Here is a 24,201-nt window from a genome sequence, read left to right on the forward strand (position 1 = left end):
AAACAATGCCAGCAGTGAAAAAGATATTTAAAAAATTCTAGGACTGATCAGGAATCACACCCATGACCCCATAGTTCGGCACTTGACCACTGAGTCGCCAAGGTACATACCCTTCCAAAATAATATGTATATGGAACTGGTGGGAGCTAAACAGGAGAAAATATATCTGACAACCACACCAAGTAATCGATCAGTTTTGTTTTCCTTCATTTTTCAAAACAATTATTTATTCATTAACTTTGTTACAAAGACTAGAAATTAAATAAATAAATTCCTCATAAAAGTTCTAAAAAATTGCATACATAGCATTCTGCATGTGTGTGTGTGTGTGATTTAAATTCTTTGGGCTCAAATTTACTTTATATATTCAATGCATATATATATATATATATATATATATATATATATATATATATATATATATATATATATATATATATATGCATATATATATATGCATATATATATATATATATATATATATATATATATGAAAAAACCATCTTCTACTTATCTATTATGTAAAAGTCAAATAATTGTTCAAAAAATGTGTTGCCATGAAGTACACTTAAACATCTAGGTCCTATTCAAATGCAGTTATTTTATGGAAATTTTCCACAGCGATGTGAGACAGACATTCTTCAGCACCATTTTGGTATCAAGCAGGAAAATAATGAGCATCACAAAGGTATTTACCCAATGAAACAATTCCTCGAAATCAGCAATTAAAACATAACATTTAGATATTCATTCTTATAAGTTCACAATGTTTGCATATTCATTCACAGTTTCAAATACAATAAAGGACAAAATTTAGGTTTTTATAAATAGCTTGCATATCAGAGACAAAAGAATTAATTATTAAAAACAGATTGATTGCTACCTAGTGCTGAAAATGTTAGTAAGACATTCATTTGTACCTCAAAGATATTGGATCACAGACAATAATATGACTACCTGGCAGCGACATAGATTTAAGTATCTATAAAATACTTTTTACCAACATATGTGATTTGGAATCACAAATATCAGACTGAAGGCACACAAATAATATTTATTTCTATAGTTTCAAATAGTCTTTCTATAATTACACACTAAACTGTGCAATTAAGGATACTGTAATAGTCTTCTTCTGAATTGAAATAGAATAATGCATACTATTTTTAGATCGTAATGGAAGACATGGACAGAATCAAATATTTAAAAATGTGCCAAAGCCCATCCTAATGAGCTGCCCCTGTCACAGCTGATGTATAACTAGCTACTTTCATTGTGAAAATGTAAATACCAGCAATTAATTATGCATATTTGGCACAACTTGCAGAAATGATGTTTGTTTAAAAAGAGTATACATTACGCCTTAAAATACTGGGGAAATTCATTGGAGATGTCTCTCACAAGTTGTTGGTCATCGCAGCTCAGATCCGACTCTTCACAAAAGATGCGAGTAAAGCATTTACGAATGTCATCCAGTCGGTGGTGGTGTTGTTCATACGCTGTATTCCGCATCACAAGTCTACATAGTTGCAAATATTGCTGGCGACGCTGAAGAAGAGAAATACAAACAACATTACTGTCACTCCTCTATACAAAATTAAACATCCTGAATTATATAAACAAAATGCGCCTACTCTGTTGAACTCTATTGCCATTTCATCTTGTTCCAGTAACTGTTTCCACTTTTACATACAAGTAGCCCTTTCCAAATGTTGAGACACCGTAAGTAATGGTTTTTTAAACGAGGTTAGAGCCATTTTTAACTGGTGATGATATGCTTCTGTATAGGCACTAACTATCATTTATCCGCAGCTAAGTGGTTGCTTGTCATAATTTTTTGTATATCTTTTAAATCTTACACATTTTAAAATCTGAATCTTGAAGCTATACATTATAGTATGATCATATAATATTTCAACAAAATCTTTACTGTCCCTATTACAACACAAGGAAATATTTTATTACATAATGTGGGCTTTCTGCATCAGCCATGGATTAATAAGCACAAGGTTTGCAATATCTCATGTAACGACCATTATCCCAGAAAAAAATTATTTACAGCAAAGAATGGATCATTACAGTATGACACAATGCTCAAGGAGATTGTACTGATCCAGTCGTGAACAATCCCTTTGCTGTATGCTCTGTTTTCAGATTACTCTCTATGTAAATGTAAATGGTCACAATGATGAGAATTCTTACATCTATAATGTACAGTGGTTGGGCATAGTTCATCTATCACTAAAAGACAGTAGTAGATATGATAACTGACCTTTTCACCAGGTGAAAGGTCTGCCAACTGCCGTACAATTATATCAATCAGAACTTTAACATCATTTGTGTAAAAAAGTGCTGCTGTCACTTCAAGACTGAAAAGATCTTTAAACAACTTAAGTACTGAGTGTGGAGGAGCTGGCTGATGTTCAAATACGCGCACAGGGTCCTCTGCAAAAAGTACACCAAACAAAATTATACTGGTCAAACAATTGCATAAACGTAAGAAATGAAAAGACAAAAATTAAAATACATATAGGAAAACATACAGAAGTTTATGGACAATCACACACTTCTTCAGCCCAAGTATTTCTTCTTTCGAAGCTTGAGAAAAAACTGAGAAGAAAATAAATGACAGTAACAGAAGAAAGGACATGTCTAAAAGCACTCCACTTAAAAAACAAACAAATAGCATACTTGCAGGAATTAAATAAGGTACATGACATAACTAAAATGTCAATTTTAGAATGAAATGGAACTGAAATTAATAAAGCACAGTCAGGGAGATGTTCAAAACTGCACATGTAAGCAATCTATTAGATTGAGTTATGAAAGATTAGGGATTAAAGGCCCACACAACATGTGTCATTAGTGATGGAGCTCAAGTCCAGATTTGGAAGGAAATCAGCTACATCTTTATCAAAGGAATTCTCCAGGCATTGGGCTTAAGTGATTTAGGGAGATTGCAGTACACCTAAATCTGTATGATCAGACAGTGTGGTACTCCCAAATCCAAGTACAGTAGACACACTTGCACCACTTTGCTGGAACATGCACAGTGAGCTAAAAGAACTATCTAGAACAAAAAGTGGTAAAGAAATATGAGATATATCATCAGTGACGGTAAAGAAATATCCTGATAAATAAAACATGTACTGGGTGACAAATGGCTCTTTTGAAATTAGTGAGTGTCACAACGGAACAGGATGACATCTGAAGAAAGGGTTTAGAAACAGAAGAGAATAAATGAAGTTGCATACAGCAGAATGTTTAAGTGACAGGTTTTCTAGGAAGTTAGTAAGTGTTGCTGCATGGAAACAGAGGAGCAGGGATGAATCTTAACTTACTTGAGTACAGTATAGGTGAGTACACAGATTTGTTTTACTGCAGTATAACACACAGAACCTGATCACATAGATAGTTTGGTCTATTTTATTTCCTTTTTTGAAGTTCTAATTTTTAAGTCTGAAATGGGTCAACAACTAATTCACACCTAACTAGGTCTTTATTATTATTATAATATTATTGATGTATTGTTGTTAGTGAGAACTTTTGACACACAATCTTACATGAACATTATTAGTTTTTCCATCTTGTATGTCATTATTGGTACATAGCTCTGAATAATAAGTTCTTTACTTTTGTCATATTTTCATTTTCTATTATTACAATATTGATGAGGTTCTCACAGAGAGATGTTTGATTCAAGACAAGAGTTACTATTCAGTTTTCATATTGCTGATACCACCGTGATAATTATAAATTGTAACCTCAGAATTGTTTAAGATTTACAGAGTTAATGTTCTTAATATTTCTTTCATGCACTCAGTGCCAGTTAACATAAAATAAATTAATTTCAACAAAATGACATAAGTCAGATAAATACCTTCCCTATTAAGTAGAAAGAGAATCTTCTCTGTAAAAGTCTTTGCAACAGGAAGCTCTGAAAGTGCCTTTAGCAGGATGTTTTCATCTGAGTTGGAGAACTGGAGATTGTAAGACAACAGAACATTCACCATCAAGTCAGGTAGTTTTTCCTCAACATCTGTTTCTGGAGGGTTCTCCACAATATTCAACAGAAACAGCACAAATTCCTGACCCAAGTGTTCTGTGAACAAATAAAAATATTTTAGTACTGCTAGTTCACAAGGTTGTGTTCACAAACTGACACACACTTTAATTCTGTATTATAACAACAGAGACAGACAATTCACAAACAATTAGGACACACAACCACAACTATTCCACGTACCCTGCTGGTATCCTCCCCGCAAAATTTTTGTACACTATTCACAGTATTGCAAAAAGAATCCTACACTGCAAGTAAATTCTTGCAAATCATTCCCTTCATGTGGGGGTAAACAGCTGTGTATTTTTTGAAAGACAGTGTAGATTTCCCATCTTGGTTGTTGCTTACACTTTACAGTGTCTTTCAACAAATTGTTGTGAGCTTATGTGAATTATTTGTGTGTAATTTTATCTACGTGACAATGTAATTCATCATTAATGCTTTATTGAATTACTTTTATGTCATGAACACTGTATCCACTACAGCACATGTAACACTAAATGATTGTAGAAAAATGATGGCCCTTGAAGGGTTCTCCAAAAACCAATAATGTAGACAATGGTCCCCCCCCTTCCCAACAACTCGCCACACAGATTACTTCAGCTAACTAAGAACCTATCATTTGTTCAGCTTGCCACAATTTAGTAGTAAGGTTGAACAGATGGAGTGGATCTTCAAGAAGCCAGCATATAATGCTGTGAGTGAGGTAGATTCCAATGTAGCACTAACACTTAGCAGACTACACACCTAACACCAGTCTATCAGATATTCTCTTTGGTTGCCAGCCAAGGATACTGTACTATTTACTACATCCAATGCCTTAAACTTCTTTTCCCCACCTCAGCCACTATTGTCCTGGTGTCACAGTTTATGCTCAGTTTATTAGACATGGTCATGTTAAGCATCTTCCAGAGTGATTGTCTTCCAAGGCTGCCACCCATCAGTAGTGGAAATACTTGATATGTGCATGGGTCAATAACAAAATCAACTATGACTGCAACCAGCAAGCAAATTTCAATGTCATTTGCATTAAATGACACTTGCAGCCTACTCCAGCCACTTGTCCAGCCCGAATGGCACCCTCAAGCCTGCATTACATGGTCCACCTAAGATGTGCACCTGTGGAGTAGTGCCCCAACCATACTTGTTTGGAACTGCAGACTGGTTTATGTCAATTTATTACACAACACACACAGGATATTCATAATATGAATCTGCACACATGCACTATATGGCAATAATGCACAGAACTGTGTGGGGTTGTCTGATTTCTTATAAACAATACTAGGAAAAGGATAGATTACTACTCAACCTGTAGTAACCTACTGTCCCCATTCTCCCCCCCCCCCCCAACCATTTATGCCCCTTCTGTGCTATTACTCCAACCCTTTTCACATCCTTTCACCCCCATTGTGTGCCACCCTCTGCCACTTTACCTGTCCATCCTTTCCGCTCCTCTTCTTTTCCATCCCTGTTTTTCCCCCCATTCCCCAACTATCAATGTTGCATGTGTCAATCTCCTCAGGCCACCATCTAGTCCCTTCACACCCCACCAAACAGTGCTCCACCTCCCATCACCTGTACCCTGCTATCCCTCCCCCTTCCCTGCCATACTCCAGCCTAAGGTGTGCTTTGTGTGTGTGTGTGTGTGTGTGTGTGTGTGTGTGTGTGTGTGTGTGGTGTTTCCTGAAGAAGGCTTTTGCCAAAAATGCTGTAATGTATAACTGTCTTTTCATTGTTACCATCTATAACTCAACGGGTCATCTTCATGGCGAGTAGCACTATGCTTTTCCTAATATGGTTGATATCCTACCTGGAGTTTCCATTGTTTCCTTTCTTATAAAGTTGTTCACTCCAAATTAAAATTTTTTGAGAGCTTAATATTCGTATTTGCTAAGTGGTTGTTGTTCTCGTATGTAACTATCACTGAGTTATGTTATTACTGTTCTGAATTAATTTCCATTTACACAGTCTCCACATGGAGGACACAGTTGTTTTTGGAGCTATTGCTTGGGCAGTGTCTGTAACCCTTAGGATTAGGGCCCAATGATGCCAAAAAGCTAGCAATTGTTGGGTTTGATCTGGCTGGGAGGAAGGGAAGAAGGCAGGAGCATATATTTCCTATTAATGAAGGAACTAAGGCCTGAATATCTGAAGGAATTTCAGAACTTCACGACAGTGGATGTGGTTTGTTTTGATAAGCTGTCTATGATAGTGGATGGAATTTGTCCAAGTGACACAGTAATGAGGGAAACAATTTCCCCTTCTCAAAAATAAGAATTAAACCATATGTTTACGCATTTTGTGTTTGTACTACCCCCGTATCACAGATAAAATAGTGTCCCATTGTATTGCAGGCTGGTAACCACATTACATTTCCTGGCAAATGGTGTATGTAGTCAGTGTCTAACGTTTAGCCACAGACTATTACAGCCAACCATTTTCCAAAGTTATTATGGATGTCAGACTAAAATTTCAACACTTTAGCAGACCAATACTTAACAATGAACTAGTGTTATATTTTCAAATGTGGACTATACAGGGTGTCCCACGTATCTTGACCACCCTAACTGACTGTTCAGATGCAAGTTACAAAATGTTTCAAGCAAATGTTCTTTAGCTGTCAGGGGGACATCAGTCAGCATGATTGCCTTTGTTGTAGGTTTGTTTTTTACAAAGATATGAACAGTGGTATGATTTTTTTAAATGGCACCCTGTATTTTTTATTTGGTAATTCATTTCATCTCCTAATGACCAATTCAAAACTGTATCACAGTGCACCATTCACTGAAACACAACGTCATTAATTACATAACACAACATTGACATTGGCACTTGCAGCACTTAGTTCAGGTACTTGGAGTAATGGAACACATCCACGTGTTGACGTTGACAGAGGACAAATGTAAACATAAGTAGAATACACACCCGTCATTCCGTCAACCATCATCAGTTGAAGAGTTGAGTGAGTAGAATGTACACCAATGAAGAGAAGGTAGAAATGCTACTCATCTATGGGGAATGTAAGTTAGCAGAACAGTAACTGCAATACTGTTTTCTTATGTACAGGTACATTTAGTACAGTAGTTTAGTCTTTTTAAATACTGTTGTGTAGAGTAGGCATACAATAAAGGCTGTCCTTCCTACAAACTGCATTGACATAATGCTTCTTTTATTGTTGTTGTTGTTGTTGTTGTTGAAGTTAGGCAAAATGCTACGCAGGCAGCGGAACTGTACAGAGAACGATATCCTGACAAGAATCCACCTTCCCAATGGATGTTTTCTTGTCTTGTTGTGACGATTCAGGTAATGGGAAGTTTCAACCCATGACAATGCAATCATCGTAGCACTCGCACAGACAAAACTGCCAAAGTTACTGTTCTCACTTCCGTTGCTATGAATCCACATGTGAGCACATGACAGCTTGAACACGAGATTGGCATTCCTAAAACCAGTGTGCATTGCATTCTTACACTTCACCAGTTCCATCCTTATCATGTACACCTACATCAAGAATGTTCTATTTACCGATGAATGTTCCTTCTCAAACAAAGGACAGGTAAATACAAGGAATATGCATTATTGGTTCAACGACAACCCATGATGGCTTAGACAGGTGGAACATCAGCGTCAATGGAGATTTAATGTCTGATGTGAGATGCTTGGTACTACAATTATTGGCCCTTATTTTATCAATGGTAATCTAAACAGCACAGTGTATACCAACTTCCTCAGACCAATTCTTCCTCCTCTTCTGGATGAAGTGCTGCTAAGAACCAGAATGCTTATGTGGTATCAACGCGGTGCATGTCCAGCACATAATGCCTTGCATGCACGTCATGTTCTGAACTGAAGGTATCCTGCCAGACGGATTGGTCAAGGAGGAACAGTTACTTTGCCTGCCAGGTCTCCTGATTTAAATCCTCTGGACATTTTTCTTTGGGGATGCATTAAAGATGTTGTTTATCGCGATATTCCAACAACTCCAAAGGACATGAAGGAACGTATCGTGCTTGCTTGTAATTCTCTTCAGCAGGCAATGAGTGCACCAGTGTATTAGTGTCCATGGTCACCACTTTGAGCACCTTTGAATGTTCTATTCCTAGGCAATGGTAAAGGAGAGTCAGTCACTTTTGTGTTATGTTTTTACTTGGTTTTCATTTGTTTTCTGACAACTCCAGCACATGGACTAGTTCATGATCCCGGGCTCAATGTCAATGTTGTGTTATTTAATTAATAATGTTGTGTTTCAGTGAATGGTACACTGTGATACATTTTTGACTAGGTATTTAAGACAGGAAGTGAATTACCAAGTAATAAATACAGGGTTCCATTTTAAAAAAGTCATACCACTGTTTATATCTTTGTAAAAACAGAACTACAATGGAAGCAATCATGCTGATCGATGTCCCTCTGATGACTAAAGAACATTTGCTTGAAACATTTTGTAGTTTGCATCTGACAAACAGTTACTTAGGGTGGTCAAGCTAAATGGGACACCCTGTATGCTTGTACCAGCTTGTGCAATGAGCTTGTATCAAAGAAAGTCTACCAGCAAAACAAATGCTTTTGTTTAACTACTGCATTTATGAAAATGTATTCACTGCACAAAATCTCCACAATGACAATCTGAAGTTAGCAGCTTACCACAACTATAAACAACAACAGTAAGCCATGAACAACATCAAGAAGAAAGCACACACTGAGTACCCCTTTCTGGGCACAGACACGCAATTCCTGTCTACTGCACATGCGCATTTGCATGGCAGTCAAACTACTATTTATGTGTGCAGATGATGCATCTGCGAATTCTCTTAGCTCCACCAGTTCTACCAACAGATGACAGCTGCACTATATCCATTTCATCTGTGGCATATCATCAGGTAATACCCCCTTCAGTGGTATTAAAGACTGTCATGTATCATCAGGTGGGTCTGCCTGGTTTGAAGTTGGAACCTGACTTTGCAGACCAGTGGACACTGCCAACATACCTCAGCTGCTGCCTCCACTGACCCCAAAACTTGGAAAGTTGCTGTTTCCCTATTCTTGATCTGCAGTAAACTGGAAATTTTACTTGTGCACCATACTGCAATGAAAATAATTTACTATGCATTTATCTAGTTTGGATGAGAAACTGCAGTTAGAAACTACTCGTATTTAAACCTCTGCTCTAAACTTTATGAAGCTGGTGTAATGCTTCCACCAAATAAGATGGACTACACTTCAAACATGTTTCATAATAATCTGTGGTTAATATCATCGTGCATACAATGACTGGTGTAGCTTTTACTACACAGAACGGGTGGTCAATCACTTACTTTCAGGGAGTAAAATTGCAAATACAGTCAATAGACCCCCATTTCTTTCTTCATCTTTTTTTTTCTGAAAAATTCCTGCTTATGCAGAAATTCACAACGCTTCTTCCAATCTTCTCTTTTATACCCCAGACTATGGTTCTGCATTTCCTCTCACTGTTGCCCACGTCAATCCACATCATCCTTCAATGCCCCCCCCCCCCCCCCCCCCTCTTCTTTGTGACTTTCCAGATTCCATCTATTTTAGAGCTTTTTCGGGGTAGTACTTCTTTTCCCATTCTTTTAATGTGGCCAAACCATTTCAGCCTATTTCTCTCCGTAGGTTTCGCTTTTGGAACTATTAGGTGATTCCTCAGGGAGGAAAGCTGGATACATTGTAGAAAGTCAGAAAAGAAGGGTAGGTTGCTCAGACTCCAGGATGATGGAGACCTGCTTGTGAGGGACATGTGGTTCCAAATACAAATACTGTAGGTTATGTGAGCCACTTACATACACAAGCTCAAATACAAGGATCTAAAGCCAAACATTTAATGTTTTCCTTAATAATGTAAGAGAGGTACTTGCTTCACCCTCAGATAAATAGGTTCCTTTCATTCTGAAACCCGAGAAATCTCTCCCTCCTTTTTAACCTATGCCTCTTTCCTCCCTGAGGAAGGACCTAATAGTTAGGGTAGTCTCTCTCCTCCCTCTCTCTCTCTCTCTCTCTCTCTCTCTCTCTTTCTCTCTCAGTATTACTTAGAATTTATCTTTCTGCAGGTAAGTGCTGACAAGCCACTTTGTCTCCTTGTAATTACATAGTTTTCAAAGCTGAATTTCCCATTAGATACATTGAAGCACCTTTCACTTTTGACATGTTTATAAATGTAGTGTACAGATAATAACACAATATTTGGAAATACAGTTTTGTCACATTCCCTGGCGTGATCTGATGTAGAATTTTATGCTAGATCATACACATATTGTCAAAAATTGTACTAAATCAATGTCTCTGTGACAATTTGAATTATCCTCATGGTGAAAACAGGTCGGCACGCATTGGGCTATGTTCACATTAGGGTTCGCAGCTCCTGCCTTCATGGAAAAACAATCTGCATTTACACACCAGTGCAGCTGTGGGGGGCAGATATAGCATTATCCATTTCATATTGAAGTTAAATTGCAGTAAAAGTATGATTTTTTATGATAATTCCCCAATGCTGTTTTCTTCATCTATGTTATGCCAATGGCAAATAAAGAAAGAATATAGAGACAGAATGGTTTTATTTAAAAAATGCTGGGTTTCATAATGGTATAATCTATATTTTTAGTAAAACATAATTTCCAATTAGATGACTGATTCTACTTCTTCACCTTTTCATTTGTCATTACTCTTGTTTTCCTTTTCTGACATAAAAAAGGAAAATGTCATATGCACTCCCCATTTACACTTTTTTTTTTTTTTAATAGATATGTTTCAAGTAAAAGTGGCAGATCACAGTTCACTGAAATATATTATAAATAGAACATTACATGTGCCCTGGCAGGTCATCAATGTTATGCTTTGGTGTCTAACAGTTTTAAATTACACTGCTAAATTTGTCACTTGAGTCATATTAAATGTTTGCTTATGGAACATATTTAAGGAACTTTTTTCCCATTATAATTTGAAAGTAATTATAGAATGGTTGTTCTGTTTCATGTAGAATGATTGGGGATTGGAGCAACACAGCTCTGTTCACATCACTGAGAGTGGCTAATCACCAGACAGCTAGAGCATCACATTTAGCTGACAGCCAGTGACTGCAAGATGAATTGTTTAAAACCACTGTAACTGTAAAACAAAGAAGAAGAATATTGAAAATTTCTTTTACTAAAGATGTTTTTCTAGTTAGCTGTAATTTGTATTTCATCACAAAATCTTATTTGGCATATGACTCTATGTGTATCATGACAGAACACGTAATAGCGCTCAATTCTTCAAAAACTAAAAAACAATAATTATTTCTGAAATGTGACAAAATTACATTGGATTAAGAATTTATTTTCGGGTTAACCACTCTGCTTTGAGTAGGGTAAAATGCATAAGGTAAAATAATGATATTTTTTATAAAGTTAAAAAATCAAAGAGGTTTGTTGAAGCATGTTGCCATGTAAATTTTCACATTCACAGGATACTAGCTAAAAAATTTTCTCCTACAAGAACCTGCATTAAAAGAAAAATACATGCTAAATATGATGTCCATGTTATGCATAAACATGGTCACATAGCAGCACAGTGTATCACAGTGGTTTATGAAGCTATATGTATTTGAAATAATTTGTCCCTCTTCTGTGCTTATTTCATGAGTACAAAGATAAATGATATTGCTAAACATATTGGTTGCATTGTCATTAACAATTTTTTGGTCCCAAAACCTTAAATTTTAAAATTATGTATAATTAAAAAAGTTTGAACAAATCTGAATGTAACATTAGTTGTATGAGCAAATAATATATTTCTTTATGAATGGAAGCATTAACAGTTCACACTCAGCTTTCATGTACTTCTGAGAAATTAAGTTGACATTGTAGACCAAAACTTCTGGAACTAAAAACACTATACAGGATTTGCAATAAATACCTTATTTTAATTTCAATAATTTAGTCTTTATTAGATCTTTTATAATCTCATACATACCAGAAGGTCTGCAACCCTTGCTTAAGCAAAGAGATACCTTATCAAGCAATCTCTATGGACATCTGTGTGATAATAAATACCTTCTATACCAATAGACAATCTGTTACTATCACTGAATGATGCTTCATTCTGGACAGAACTTACCAAGATGTGTAACAGGCATGGCTTCACCCATGGAGAAAAGCATAGACAGGAGTACAGCACAGAGTGTCAGGCAAGGAACATTGTAAGAACTGCTCTTCATGTACCTAACATAGAATAATGATAATTCAGCAAATTACATGTACTGTGAAACAAGGTATATAAAATTTCACATAAAAAGCTGTTAACAGTAAATGATTGTTTGGATATATAGGCTTAAAAATGAATTGATGTTTAGGATTTGTCACTGGAAATATTTCAGTAACAAAGAACAGTGTTTATCATAGAGTGTGTGTTTATGTGTTTGAGGTTTACGGGCGCTAAACAGCGGGGTCATCAGCGCCCAAACGCATAAAAAACGGGAACACATGCAGTGAAGGGACTAAGACGGACAGCGAACAAGGAGAATGGCTAAAAGACACAGATCTGACGCAGTTTCAAATCCTCACATACAGAGGCAAAACAAGAGGAGAAGGAACACACTAAAAAGGAAGGGAAACAAGGAAAAGAGAACAGAAACCGAAGGGAAACAAGGAGGTATTCATGACTGGCTGACCTCTTACCTAAAACCTGGGTGAGCCAGTCATCCAGCAGCACATTAAAACCCTCTCCCTAAAATCCGAGGCAATAAATTGGACAGGACACAAAACCGTAAGACCTTAACTACAGGCGTTGCGTCATCTTGTAAAATAGAGGGCAAATCCGGTGGCAAAGAAACCACCGCCCTCTGGTCAGAGAATAAAGGACAGTCAAGTAAAATGTGGCGGACAGTAATCTGGACGCCACAAGCACTGCAGATTGGGGGGTCCTCCCACCGGAGTAAGAAACCATGCGTTAAGGGACTGTGCCCGATGCGGAGCTCGCCTCCGCATCGGGCACAGTATTGCACAGGAGGAGAACCTCATCCCGCCTGCATGACTGGTAGGACGTACGCCATGGCCGCGTGGTGGCCTTGACCAGACGCAGCTTATTGTCACCGACTGCCAGCCACTCCTCTTCCCACTGACGCAGAACGCGAAAACGCAGGAGGGAGGTAACAGCATGGAGGGGGACGGCACATGCAACAACGTGAGGGAGGGAACACGCATCTTTGGCAGCCACATCCGCCAGTTCGTTTCCCCTAATACCCACGTGCCCCGGCACCCAGCAGAAGGAAACCTCCTTCCCCTGCCGTTGCAGGTGGAGTAGGGCATCATGGATGTTCTGGACGACCGTATCCGCTGGGTACAAGTGTTACACGGTCTGAAGGGCACTCAGGGAGTCAGAACAGATGAGGAACTTACGACTGGGAACACATCTCATCTGCTCCAATGCCCGCAAGATCGCAAACAATTCGGCATCAAAGATGGTAAACGCCGCAGGAAGATGTAACTTGACGACTCGATCAGGGAAAACAACAGCACAACCAACAGAGCAGAGTCCCCCTGTTTAGAGCCATCCGTAAATACTGGTACATGGTCGGGATGCTGGTTTAAAATATCATAAAATAAGGAGGTAAAAACAAACGCAGGAGTGCAGCTCCTCCGGTACTCCGACAAGTCTAAAAGGACGCTGGGCCTCTGGAGCAACCAGGGAGGCAGGCGAGTAAAACCTTGTCGTTGGGGGGCCACACGCTCGACACCAAGGGACTCAAGCAAATGCTTGGCACGAATCCCAAATGGTCTCGTTGCCCGGGGACGACAGGAAAAGAGACGTTCCATAGGCAGTCGGGCAACGGTAGGGCACGCAGGGGAGTTAGGACAGGCAAGGAATTGACACACCCGTCGCACCATGAGGAGTTTCCTACGGCTGGCAAGCGGCGGTTCCCCTGCCTCAGCACACAGGCTGGGGATGGGATTGGTACGGAAGGCACCAGTGGCCAGCCTGATACCCTCATGGTGTACTGCATCAAGGATCTTCAGATACGAAGGCCTTGCGGACACATACACGGTGCAACCATAGTCAAGACGCGATCGGACGAAAGCCCTATAAAACTGCAGCAGACGCGCCCGATCTGCTCCCCAGGACCGATGGCTCAGACACTTCAAAATATTCAGCGCCTTCAGGGCCCGCACCTTGAGGTCTTTAAGGTGAGGCAACCACGACAACTTGGAATCAAAAGTGAGGCCCAGGAACCGCACAGTGTCTCTAAAAGGAAGAATGGTGTCCCTCAGACGCAATTCAGGGGAGGTAAAAAGACGTCGAGAACGATTAAAATGAACACACACACATTTGTCTGCAGAAAAGGTAAAACCCGTCTTTGCAGTCCATGCCTCTAATCGCTGTATCGTAAGCTGCAACTGCCGACTAGCAGTGACAAGACTGGAGGAAGAACAGAAAACAGCAAAATCGTCCACAAACATGGAGCATTGGGCAGGACTCCGGATAGTGGACGTGATACTGTTAATGGCGACGGCAAAGAGGGTGACACTTAAAACGCTTCCCTGAGGAACACCATTCTCCTGCACATACAAATCAGATAGCACATCACCAACCCTATATCGAAAGAGGCGGTGGGAAAGGAAGGACCGAATGAAGATGGGGAGATGGTCACGAAAACCCCACTCATGGAGTTGATTGAGGATATGGCGGTGCCAAGTAGTGTCATACGCCTTATGAATGTCAAAGAAGACACCGAGACAATGCTGGTTACGTAGGAAGGCCTGCTGGATAGCCGCCTCAAGCAGGGTCAAGTTGTTTATAGTGGAACGACATCTCCGAAAGCCACACTGCGAGGGGCTAAGGAGCTGCCTGGTTTCGAGCAGCCAAACCAGGCGATGGTTGACCATGCGTTCTAACGTCTTCCCGACACAGCTCGTCAAAGCAATACTTCGATAACTACTGGGATGCGTTCGGTCCTTCCCCGGTTTGAGGAGGGGGATCAAAATCGCCTCCCTCCACGAGTCAGGGTACGTGCCAGATAACCATATCATATTAAAAAAATTCAGGAGAACTTCCTTGGAAGGCAGTAACAACTGCTGCAGCATACTGTACCGGATTTGAACATGGCCAGGCGCAGTATCATGAGCCACAGACAGCGCCGAATCCAGTTCCCACATTGTGAAGGGGCAGTTGTAGGGTTCAGAATTTGGAGACCGGAAGTCCAAGTGACCCCTCTCAATGGCGGTGCGGTAGCGGCAGAAATCTGGATCACAGGTAGTAGTAGCGGTAGATTCCGCAAAATGCATGGCCAATGTCTGGGCAATGTCTCTCGGCGCCGTGAGGAGACTTCCCTGATGCAGCAATGCCGTGACAGGTAGCTGGCCGAGTTTCTCGGAAATCCTCCTGATGGCTTCCCATACTTTCGTAGAATTAGTGGAACGGGAGATGGAGTTCAAGAACGATTGCCATGACCGTCGTTTGCTCTCTTTAACCACTCACCGCGCTTTGGCCCTTGCCACCCGAAAGGCCGCAAGATTGTCAGCGGAGGGACTGCACTTGAAGCGGCGCAGAGCTGCACGGCGGGCTCGGATGGCTGAGTGGCACTCAGTGGTCCACCAAGGGACAGGACGCCTCTTGGGATGACCGGATGACCGTGGGATTGACAATTCAGCAGCATGGGAGATCACGGCTGTAACATGGTCTACCCATTCGTGGACGCTGGCACGGTGTTCCAAAACAGCCAGTTGGCTGAAAAGTGTCCAGTCAGCTCTGCAGAGGTGCCACCGGGGCGGCACTGGTAATGCTACAGCCTCATCCAGGAGGTGAATCCAAAGGGCGAAGTGGTCACTAGAATGGAGGTCTGCAGCAACCTCCCACAGAGCAGAATCTGCGAGTGCTGGAGAGCAAAAGGAAAGGTCAATAGCTGATGACGACCCAGAAGCAGTACAGAAATGAGTGGGAGCACCAGAGTTGAGGATGCACAGTTCTTCAGACATCATGAGGTTTTCCAGAATGCGACCCCTGGGGCAAGTAGTCGAAGAGCCCCATAAGACATTATGAGCATTGAAGTCCCCCAGAAGAAGAAATGGGCGGGGGAGTTGGCTAATAAGGTCTGTGAGAGCCTCAGAGTCCATCGCATCCTGAGGTGGTAAGTAAAGTGAACAGACTGTGAGCCTCCGACCCACAAGAATGTCAACTGCAACTGCTTGCAAGTCTGTAACGAGAGGGAGCTCAGATGAGGGGTGCATGTCACGGACAAAAACCGCAACACCACCTTTTGCCCTTTCCCCCGTCAGATCATCTTTCCGATATACGGTATAGCCCCGTAAAGAAGGAGCATCAGTGGCCCAAAAATGTGTCTCTTGGAGACATAAGCACAAAGGGCACTCTCGTACAAGGAGTTGTAATTCGGCCACATGCGTCCTGAACCCATTCAGGTTCCACTGTAATATGGGAGCCAGTGATCAGGGTGGCTGAACTTTCACCCTGCCTCTGTGTTTTGGAGGAGAGCCCGTACTGGCCGGAGATTTATTCCTGGGGCGAGAAGATCGCCCCCGGTCGACATCAATGTCCATCAGCTCCGATGACGACCCACGGGAAATGTCAGACAGTATGATGGCCTCGTCATCGGACCGACCCTGACCAGTCTCCTCAGGTGGCAAAACCTTCACCTTCGGCGTCTTCGTCTTGGGGGGCTTAGAAGGCAGAGCCTTGGCAGCAGGTGGAGCTGTACCCACCTGGGCAGAAGGCGCCAAATGGGAAGAGGCAGGAAGTACCCCAATGTCAGCAACCACGGCCTTGTCCGACGTTGCGGGGAGAGCCGCAGGTTTCAAAACAACCGCAGCAGCACAAGTGCACTGGCAAACGCAGGTATTAGTGCTAACACTAGCAACCTCCGTTTGCGTAGCAACAGTGGCCATTTGTACCGGTTTTTTCAGAGCGGAAGCGAAAGATGTCGTAAACACAGGAGGTTGCATGGCCTTAAAGAGCTTCTTGGCCTCACCATAGGGGATGCGCTTAGATGTTCTGATCTCCTGGATCTTCCATTCTTCGACATAGATGGGGCAGACCCGGCTCCAGACAGGGTGACTCCCAGAGCAATTCACGCACTTCACAGGCGATGAACAATCGGCTCCTTCATGGGCAGGCTGACCACATTTACCACAAGTGGCTATCCCATTGCACCCCAACGTAGTGTGCCCAAAGCGCTGACATTTAAAACAGCGCATTGGGTTGGGGAAATATGGCCTTACTGGCAAACGTAAGAACCCCGCTTTAACATGCTCTGGGAGTCATGGGCAACTGAACGTGAGAATAAACGAGTCGGATTTGACTAGGTTCCTATCGACTCGTTTCATAATATGCTGCACGTCAACAATACCTTCATTAGCCCATTCAGATTTTAACTCGTCTGTGGGGATATCCACCAAGTCCCTACATGTCACAACACCCTTACTGTAGTTCAGAGTGGAGTGGAGCTCGGTCTCGATAGCATACTCACCGAGACAGGTTGCTTTCCGAAGAGAAGTGACTTGACGGGAACTAGCTGTCTCAACTAACAGAGTCCCATTGCGCAGTCGCTTCACAGATTTAAGTGTTCCTGCAATTCCCTCAAGACCCTTGTGGATGTAAAAGGGAGAAACCCTCTCAAAGCTACCCTCCTTCCGTTTAATAATCAAAAACACATTCTGATTATCAGCATGTGCTCTGTTACGACAGTCTGATAAATCTCGATCAACACTAGGCGCTGGAGGACTCGCAGCACGAAGTCGCTTCTTCGATGGGGTGTGTTTTCCTACCAGTGGCCCACCCAAGCCACTGGTAGGGGGAAATGTAGAGGTCGAAGGGTCCATTGCGGTCCCACGAGCAGCTAGGGAACTAAAGGTCCGCTCAGACAGAGCCCCGCGTGCCTGAGTAAGCCTTATACAACTGGGGTGTGGCAGGTGCCCCAGAGGTTGCCCGCTTGCCACTGTTCCGCCTCAACAGCCATGCATCTCATAGGCGCGGAGCACACCGGAAGATTGAGGGGTTTTTATAGAGGTTGGCCTTCCTCGCAATCCAGGCGGTCAAGCCAACATTACCATTCCCCGCAGCACACAACATTCCACCGCCGCGCCATACGGTGGTCACTGAAGCATGTCCGGGGGTTACGGTGACAGGAGACCAGCGGCGCCGACCAGTCCCCAGGTCAGGACCCCGGGGTCGCCAAGCCCGTACTCAGCAAATGAATGCTGAGCCCCTGGGGGCATGTTTATCATAGAGAGGTATGCAGTTATTGGTGCAAAATTACACAATTGTTACCAACAGAACAAGGGTATTTGTTCTAAACAATTTAAAATGGCACATGTTTACCTTATTTTCACATATGAAAAAATGATACATAAAATTACAATCTACAGTCAATGTATTAAGTGTTTACATCTTCTGTGTGGCAGAGGAGACAGCTTATAAATTCATATAGTAATTACATGTTTGTCAGCTTACATAGTTTATGTAGACAAAGAACAGTGCAACTGAATGACTGGTGGCACCTTTTTAGAAGCAGTGGGTTTTAAAAAAATGCTATTTACAGTTTATACACAAACCTAGCTGAGGATGAGAGAGGTTTTTATTTGTTATATTAAAAGCAAAGCTGCAGTAAATGTTTAACAGCAGTGAAAAGATTACCAAGAAAGGGCCTGAAAAATTTTACTAAAAATTCACCTTTACCAGCACAAGCAATGTTACAGGCACAAATATTTTCAAAATTTGATAGTGATGGCATGAGATTAGTGTACCAGTTCCTTAGGTCTGCATTTTAGACTTGAAGCAGAAGTTGTGTTTATGGATTCACTCCATTAACAAAAAAGATTTAGTTTATCAGATCATAAGTCTCTCACCTCTCCTAACTTTGAACTCTTCCATCATTTTCTGATGTGTCCATCAGTGACTACGCGCTTCTTATATCCATAAATATTTGTTCTCTTTTCCCCACGACACTTTCCTCCTGTAAAGTACCAGTATCTCCCTTATGCTTACTTAAATATATTTATACCTTACATATACCTATAAAACTGGAAGGAAATGTATTGAAACATGCCTTGTGAATTCTGTCAATCTTGCAAGTGTCTGTCATGTTATCATTTGTTACCATCTTAAATTAGGAGTCCAAGGAGAAATTTATGACTGTCTAAAAATGGATTAATAACAGTCTTCACCACAATAAAACATTTATTTATAACAGTTACCAGTTTCGGTCAGAACGTGACCATCTCCAGATTATTTATAGCATGACATTTGGCGATGGTGGTGAATGGTTGGTTGGTTGGTTGGTTGGTTGGTTTAAAAGACGGAGGCGGGGGAGGGGGGGGGGCACCAAACTGTGAGGTCATTGGCCCCTTGCTCTCAGTAAAATAATTGCACAAGGGAAAGAAAAAAAGGAAAGAAATGTACAGCACAATAACAGGAGAAAGAAAGAACCAGAAGAACTACAGGACAACCAACACTACGATGGACAAAACAGAAAAAGAAGACCACAGAGAGAAGCAAGAAACAGAGAGCATATGACAGTGGCTGGCCGACCATGAGAATAAAAGGAAAAGCCAGCCACTCTGCGACACATTAAAACATCCAGTCTAAAAGCATTAGAGTGGAGAACACGAAAGTACAAAGAACATGCATTAAAACTTACACAGAATGTATAAACCCACTGTCACATATAAAACGTAAAACTAAATTAGCCGATAAAGTGTTGTCAGCTAAAATTAATGGCAATGAGTCCGGTAACTAAAGAGTCCATCTCAGGGCAACCAAAGAAGGACAGCTCACCGAGATACGGGCCACTGTCAGCTGGGCGCCACACTGACACTGAGGCGGGTCATCATGGCGCAGGAGGTAGCTCTGTGTCACCCAAGCATGGCCAATGCAGAACCGACAGAGAACCACAGAGGCCCTGCGAGAGGCCCAGATGGAGGTCTTCCACACATTCATAGTCTCCTTAATGGCATGCAGTTTGTAGTGCATACTGAGGTTATGCCATTCTGTCTCCCAAAGCCGCAAAACCTTGCAGCATAGTACTGAACGCAGGTCAGTTGCAGAGGAGCCAATCTCCATACGAGGTTTCCATGTAGCCTGTTTGACCGGCCTGTCGGCAAGTTCGTTGCCTGGGATGCCAACGTGACCTGGGGTCCAGACAAACACCACTGAATGACTGGACCGTTCCAGGGCATAGATGGACTCCTGGATGGTCGCTACCAAAGGACGACGAGGGTAGTACTGGTCAATAGCTTGTAGGCTGCTGTAGGAGTCAGTACATAGAAGAAACTACTCCCCAGGGTACAAACGGATGTGCTCAAGAACACGGGATATAGCCACCAGCTCTGCAGTGAAGTCACTGCAGACATCGAGCAAGGAATGCTGTTTAATATGTCCTCCATGGACATACGTGAAGCCGATGTGATCATCAGCCATCGACCTGTCGGTAAGCAACTTCATGGCCTTGGTACATGTGAAGAATCTAAAGGAAGTGGCAGCGGTGAGCTGCAGGGTTAACTGAGTCCTTAGGGTCATGTGAAAGGCCCAGACAAAGCCGCGGCCTAGGTGTACACCATGGAGATGTGCATGAATGGACTTCAAGTATAGGTAGTAAAGGCAAGGACTCCAGTTTGGAAAGAACTGTAACTGGAAGCCCTGACTTGGGCTGCCGATGTGGGAGATGAACCGCCATAGGTGGGAAAAGGAGACGGGAATTTGGCTGCACAGGAGAACTACAAACGTGTGCAACATAACTGCCCAGCAGTTGTGCACGCCTAACCTGCAATGGAGGGATTCTAGTCTCCACCAGGACGCTGGTCACCAGACTTGTCCTAAAAGCTCCTGTCGCTAGTCGAACGCCACAGTGGTGCACTGAGTTGAGTAAATGCGATGCTGAGGGCACCGCTGAACCATAAACCAGACTCCCATAGTCAAGGCGGGATTGAACAGGGGCTCTGTAGAGCTGCAGCAGCTTAGAGCAATCTGCATCCCAGTTGGTGTTGCTCAGGAAGCGGAGGGCTTTGAGGTGCTGCCAGCAGTTCCAATAAAGCTTACGAAGGTGGGGAAGCCAAGTCAATCAAGTGTCAAAAACCAGTCCTAAGAATCGATATGTATTCACTACAGTGAGTGGATAGTCATTAAGGTAAAGTTCTGGTTCTGGATGAACAGACGACAGACTTTGCATCCAAAAACTGGAAACCGTGGACTGGAGGATACGACTGCATCTTGTGGATGGCTTCCTGTAGGCACCGCTCAGCAACACCAGTCCTGGTGGAGCAGTACGAAATGCAGAAGTCGTCCGCATACAGAGAAGGTGAGACATATGGCCCTACAGCTGCTGCTAGACCATTAATGGCCACTAAAAATAGAGATACACTCAATACAGAGCCCTGTGGGACCTCATTCTCCTGAATATGAAGGGGGGGGGGGGGGGGGGGGGGGAACTATGGGAGGCACCAACTTGGACACGGAAAGTATGAAGCGACAGAAAGTTTGGATAAAAAAATCAGGAGTGAGCCTCGGAGACCCCACTCGTATAATGTGGCAAGAGTATGTCGTCACCAAGTCATGTCATACGCTTTTTGTAATTCAAAAAAGACGACAACCAGATGTTGGTGTCTGGAAAAGGCTGTTTGGATGGCAGACTCGAGGGACACAATATTACTAGTGGGAGAGTGATTGTGGCGGAAGCCGCCCTGACATGGAGCCAGTAGGTCAACTGACTCCAGGACCCAACCCAACCGCCAACACACCATACATTCTAGCAGCTTACAAAGAACGTTGGTGAGGCTGACGGGCCAATATCTATCCACATCAAGTGGGTTTTTACAGGATTTGAGCACAAGAATGATGGTGCTCTCCCACCATTGTGATGGGAAGACGCCATACGCCAGATCCGGTTGAAGATGATGAGGAGATGTCGTCGCTTGTAATCAGGTGAGAGATGTTTAATCATCTGACTGTGGATACGATCTGTCCCAGGAGCTGTGTCATGGCAATGTGCTACAGCACTGAGGAGCTCCCACTCTATAAATGGGGAATTATAGGATTCACTGTGGCATGTACTGAATGAGAGGACTTTTCCTTCCAGCCGCCGTTTGAGAGTGCAAAACGCCAGAAGTAAGTTCTCTGATGCAGAGGCTTGAGCATAGTGCTCAGCAAAGTGCTCGGCAATTGCGTTTGTGTCAGTAGATAACACGCCATTTATATTAACAAAGGGAACATCTGTTAGGGTCTGGTACCCAAAAACACGTTTGAACTTTGCCCAGACTTGGGAAGGTGACATATGGCACCCAATGGTTGAGATATATCTCTCCCAACACTCCTGCTTCTGCTGTCTGACAAGTTGGCGAATGTGGGCACGGAGCTGTTTAAAGGCTATGAAGTGCTCCAGGGAAGGGTGCCACTTATGCCGCTGGAGAGCTCACCGACACTCCTTAATTGCTTCAGCAACGTCCAGCGACCACCAAAGGACTGCCTTTTGCGAGGGGCACCCTAAAGAGCGAGGGATCGTGTTTTCTGCCACAGAAACTATTGTTGTAGTCGCCTGCTCAACCATAACATTGATGTTACCGTGTGGGGGAGATTCAATGGTGACAGCAGAAGTGAAAGTTTCCCAGTCCGCCTTGCTTAAAGCCCATCTGGGCAGGCGTCCATGCACCTGATGGGTAAGTGGTCACTACCACACAGGTCGTCATGTGCTCTCCAGTGGATAGATGGGAGAAGTCCTGGGCTGCAAATTGATTGGGCTGCAAATTCATAAATCAATGACCAAGTAATTACCATGAGCCACACTGAAATGTGTGGTGGCCCCAGTATTTAAGAGGCAGAAGTCAAACTCAGACACTAAAGTTAAGACATCTCTGCCTCGGTCAGAAATCACAGTGCCACCCGACAAGGGGTTATGGGCATTAATGTCTCCAGAAAGTAGGAACGGTTTCGGGAGTTGATCAATTAGTTCAGCTAATACATTCTGGGGTACTGCACCATCTGGAGGAAGATATACTTTGCAGACAGTTATTTCATGCATCGTACTTATTCTGACAGCCACAGCTTCAAGAGGGGTTTGAAGGGGCGCAGTTTCACTACAGACTGAATTCAGTACATAAATGCAAACTCCACCTGACACTCGATTATAGTCACTACGGTTCCTGTAATATCTCTTATAGCTGTGGAGGGCAGGGATCTACATTACCGGGAACCAGGTTTCCTGGAGGGTAAAGCAGAAAGCAGATGTAAAGCTTAACAGTTGCCATAGCTCAGCCATGCGGTGGAAAAAACCGCCACAATTCCACTGGAGGATGACCTCATCATGAGACTGGGAAGGCATGGAGAATTCAATTAGGCAGTTTACGCCTCAGGGTCACCTGCTGCCACCAAATTATTTCCTGAGCAGTCTATATCCATTGTGTCTGAGGGACCAGCGAGATCTAGGTCCTCAGTGGATGCCAGAATCTCCACCTCATCCACAGACACAGAGCTTGGAGGTAGTGGTGGTGTGGGTGCCATCAGAAGTCCCTTGGTCTTGGGGATCTTTTTGGATTTTTCTCACTGTTCCTTGGGTTTCCCTGGCTGGGAAGACTTCACTGATTCAGTCTCCGGGACTGAGGATGAGTGTGAAGCCCTACGATCAGCTGCTTTTGAGCTCCTCCGCCACTGGCGGGTGTCATCTTTCCCACTAGCAAAAACCGGGGAAGGGACCCTTTTTTTTTTTTTTTGTGGGGTTTAAGGGCGCTCAACTACTGAGGTCATTAGCGCCCAGTCACAAATGTTAGAGCACATAGAATCTAGTAAAACTCAAGGGGAGGGGGGGGGGGGGGGGAGACACCAGAAAGGCCTTACAAAGATGCAGATAAAATAAGTAAAATAGTTAGATGTCTTTGGACAAGCCAGTCAAAGTTATAAAACGAAGAACATGAGCAGCTGCTCGAGCGTCATCCGCTAAAATACCCTGTAAAGTAGATGGCAGAGACAGGACAACACGAGATTGACTAAAACGGGGACACGACAAAAAACATGGCGCACTGTTAATGCATGACCACAAGGGCACTGCGGGGCTGGGTCACCGGAGAACAGGTAGCGGTGGCTAAACCGGCGATGCCCAATCCGCAACCTGGTCAGAAGGACCTCTTCTCGCCGAGATGGTCGGGAGGAGG

General features: G+C 42.8%; 1 protein-coding gene across 1 annotated transcript in view; it reads right to left on the minus strand.

Moving 5' to 3' along the window:
* Positions 1-465: 465 nt before the first annotated feature.
* LOC126201236 (NCK-interacting protein with SH3 domain) overlaps positions 466-24,201 on the minus strand; it is a 104,483-nt gene continuing 80,747 nt past the window's right edge. Inside the window, exons 7-10 of the mRNA XM_049936770.1 lie at positions 12,176-12,279; positions 3,878-4,099; positions 2,270-2,442; positions 466-1,545 (exon numbers count right to left, since the gene is read on the minus strand). Of these exons, the coding sequence (XP_049792727.1) occupies positions 1,354-1,545; positions 2,270-2,442; positions 3,878-4,099; positions 12,176-12,279 (691 nt within the window). The 3' untranslated portion in view covers positions 466-1,353. The remainder of the gene's footprint in view (positions 1,546-2,269; positions 2,443-3,877; positions 4,100-12,175; positions 12,280-24,201) is intronic.

This window comes from Schistocerca nitens, chromosome 1 (assembly GCF_023898315.1).
Source record: "Schistocerca nitens isolate TAMUIC-IGC-003100 chromosome 1, iqSchNite1.1, whole genome shotgun sequence".
In the NCBI taxonomy this organism is placed as follows: Eukaryota; Metazoa; Arthropoda; class Insecta; order Orthoptera; family Acrididae; genus Schistocerca; species Schistocerca nitens.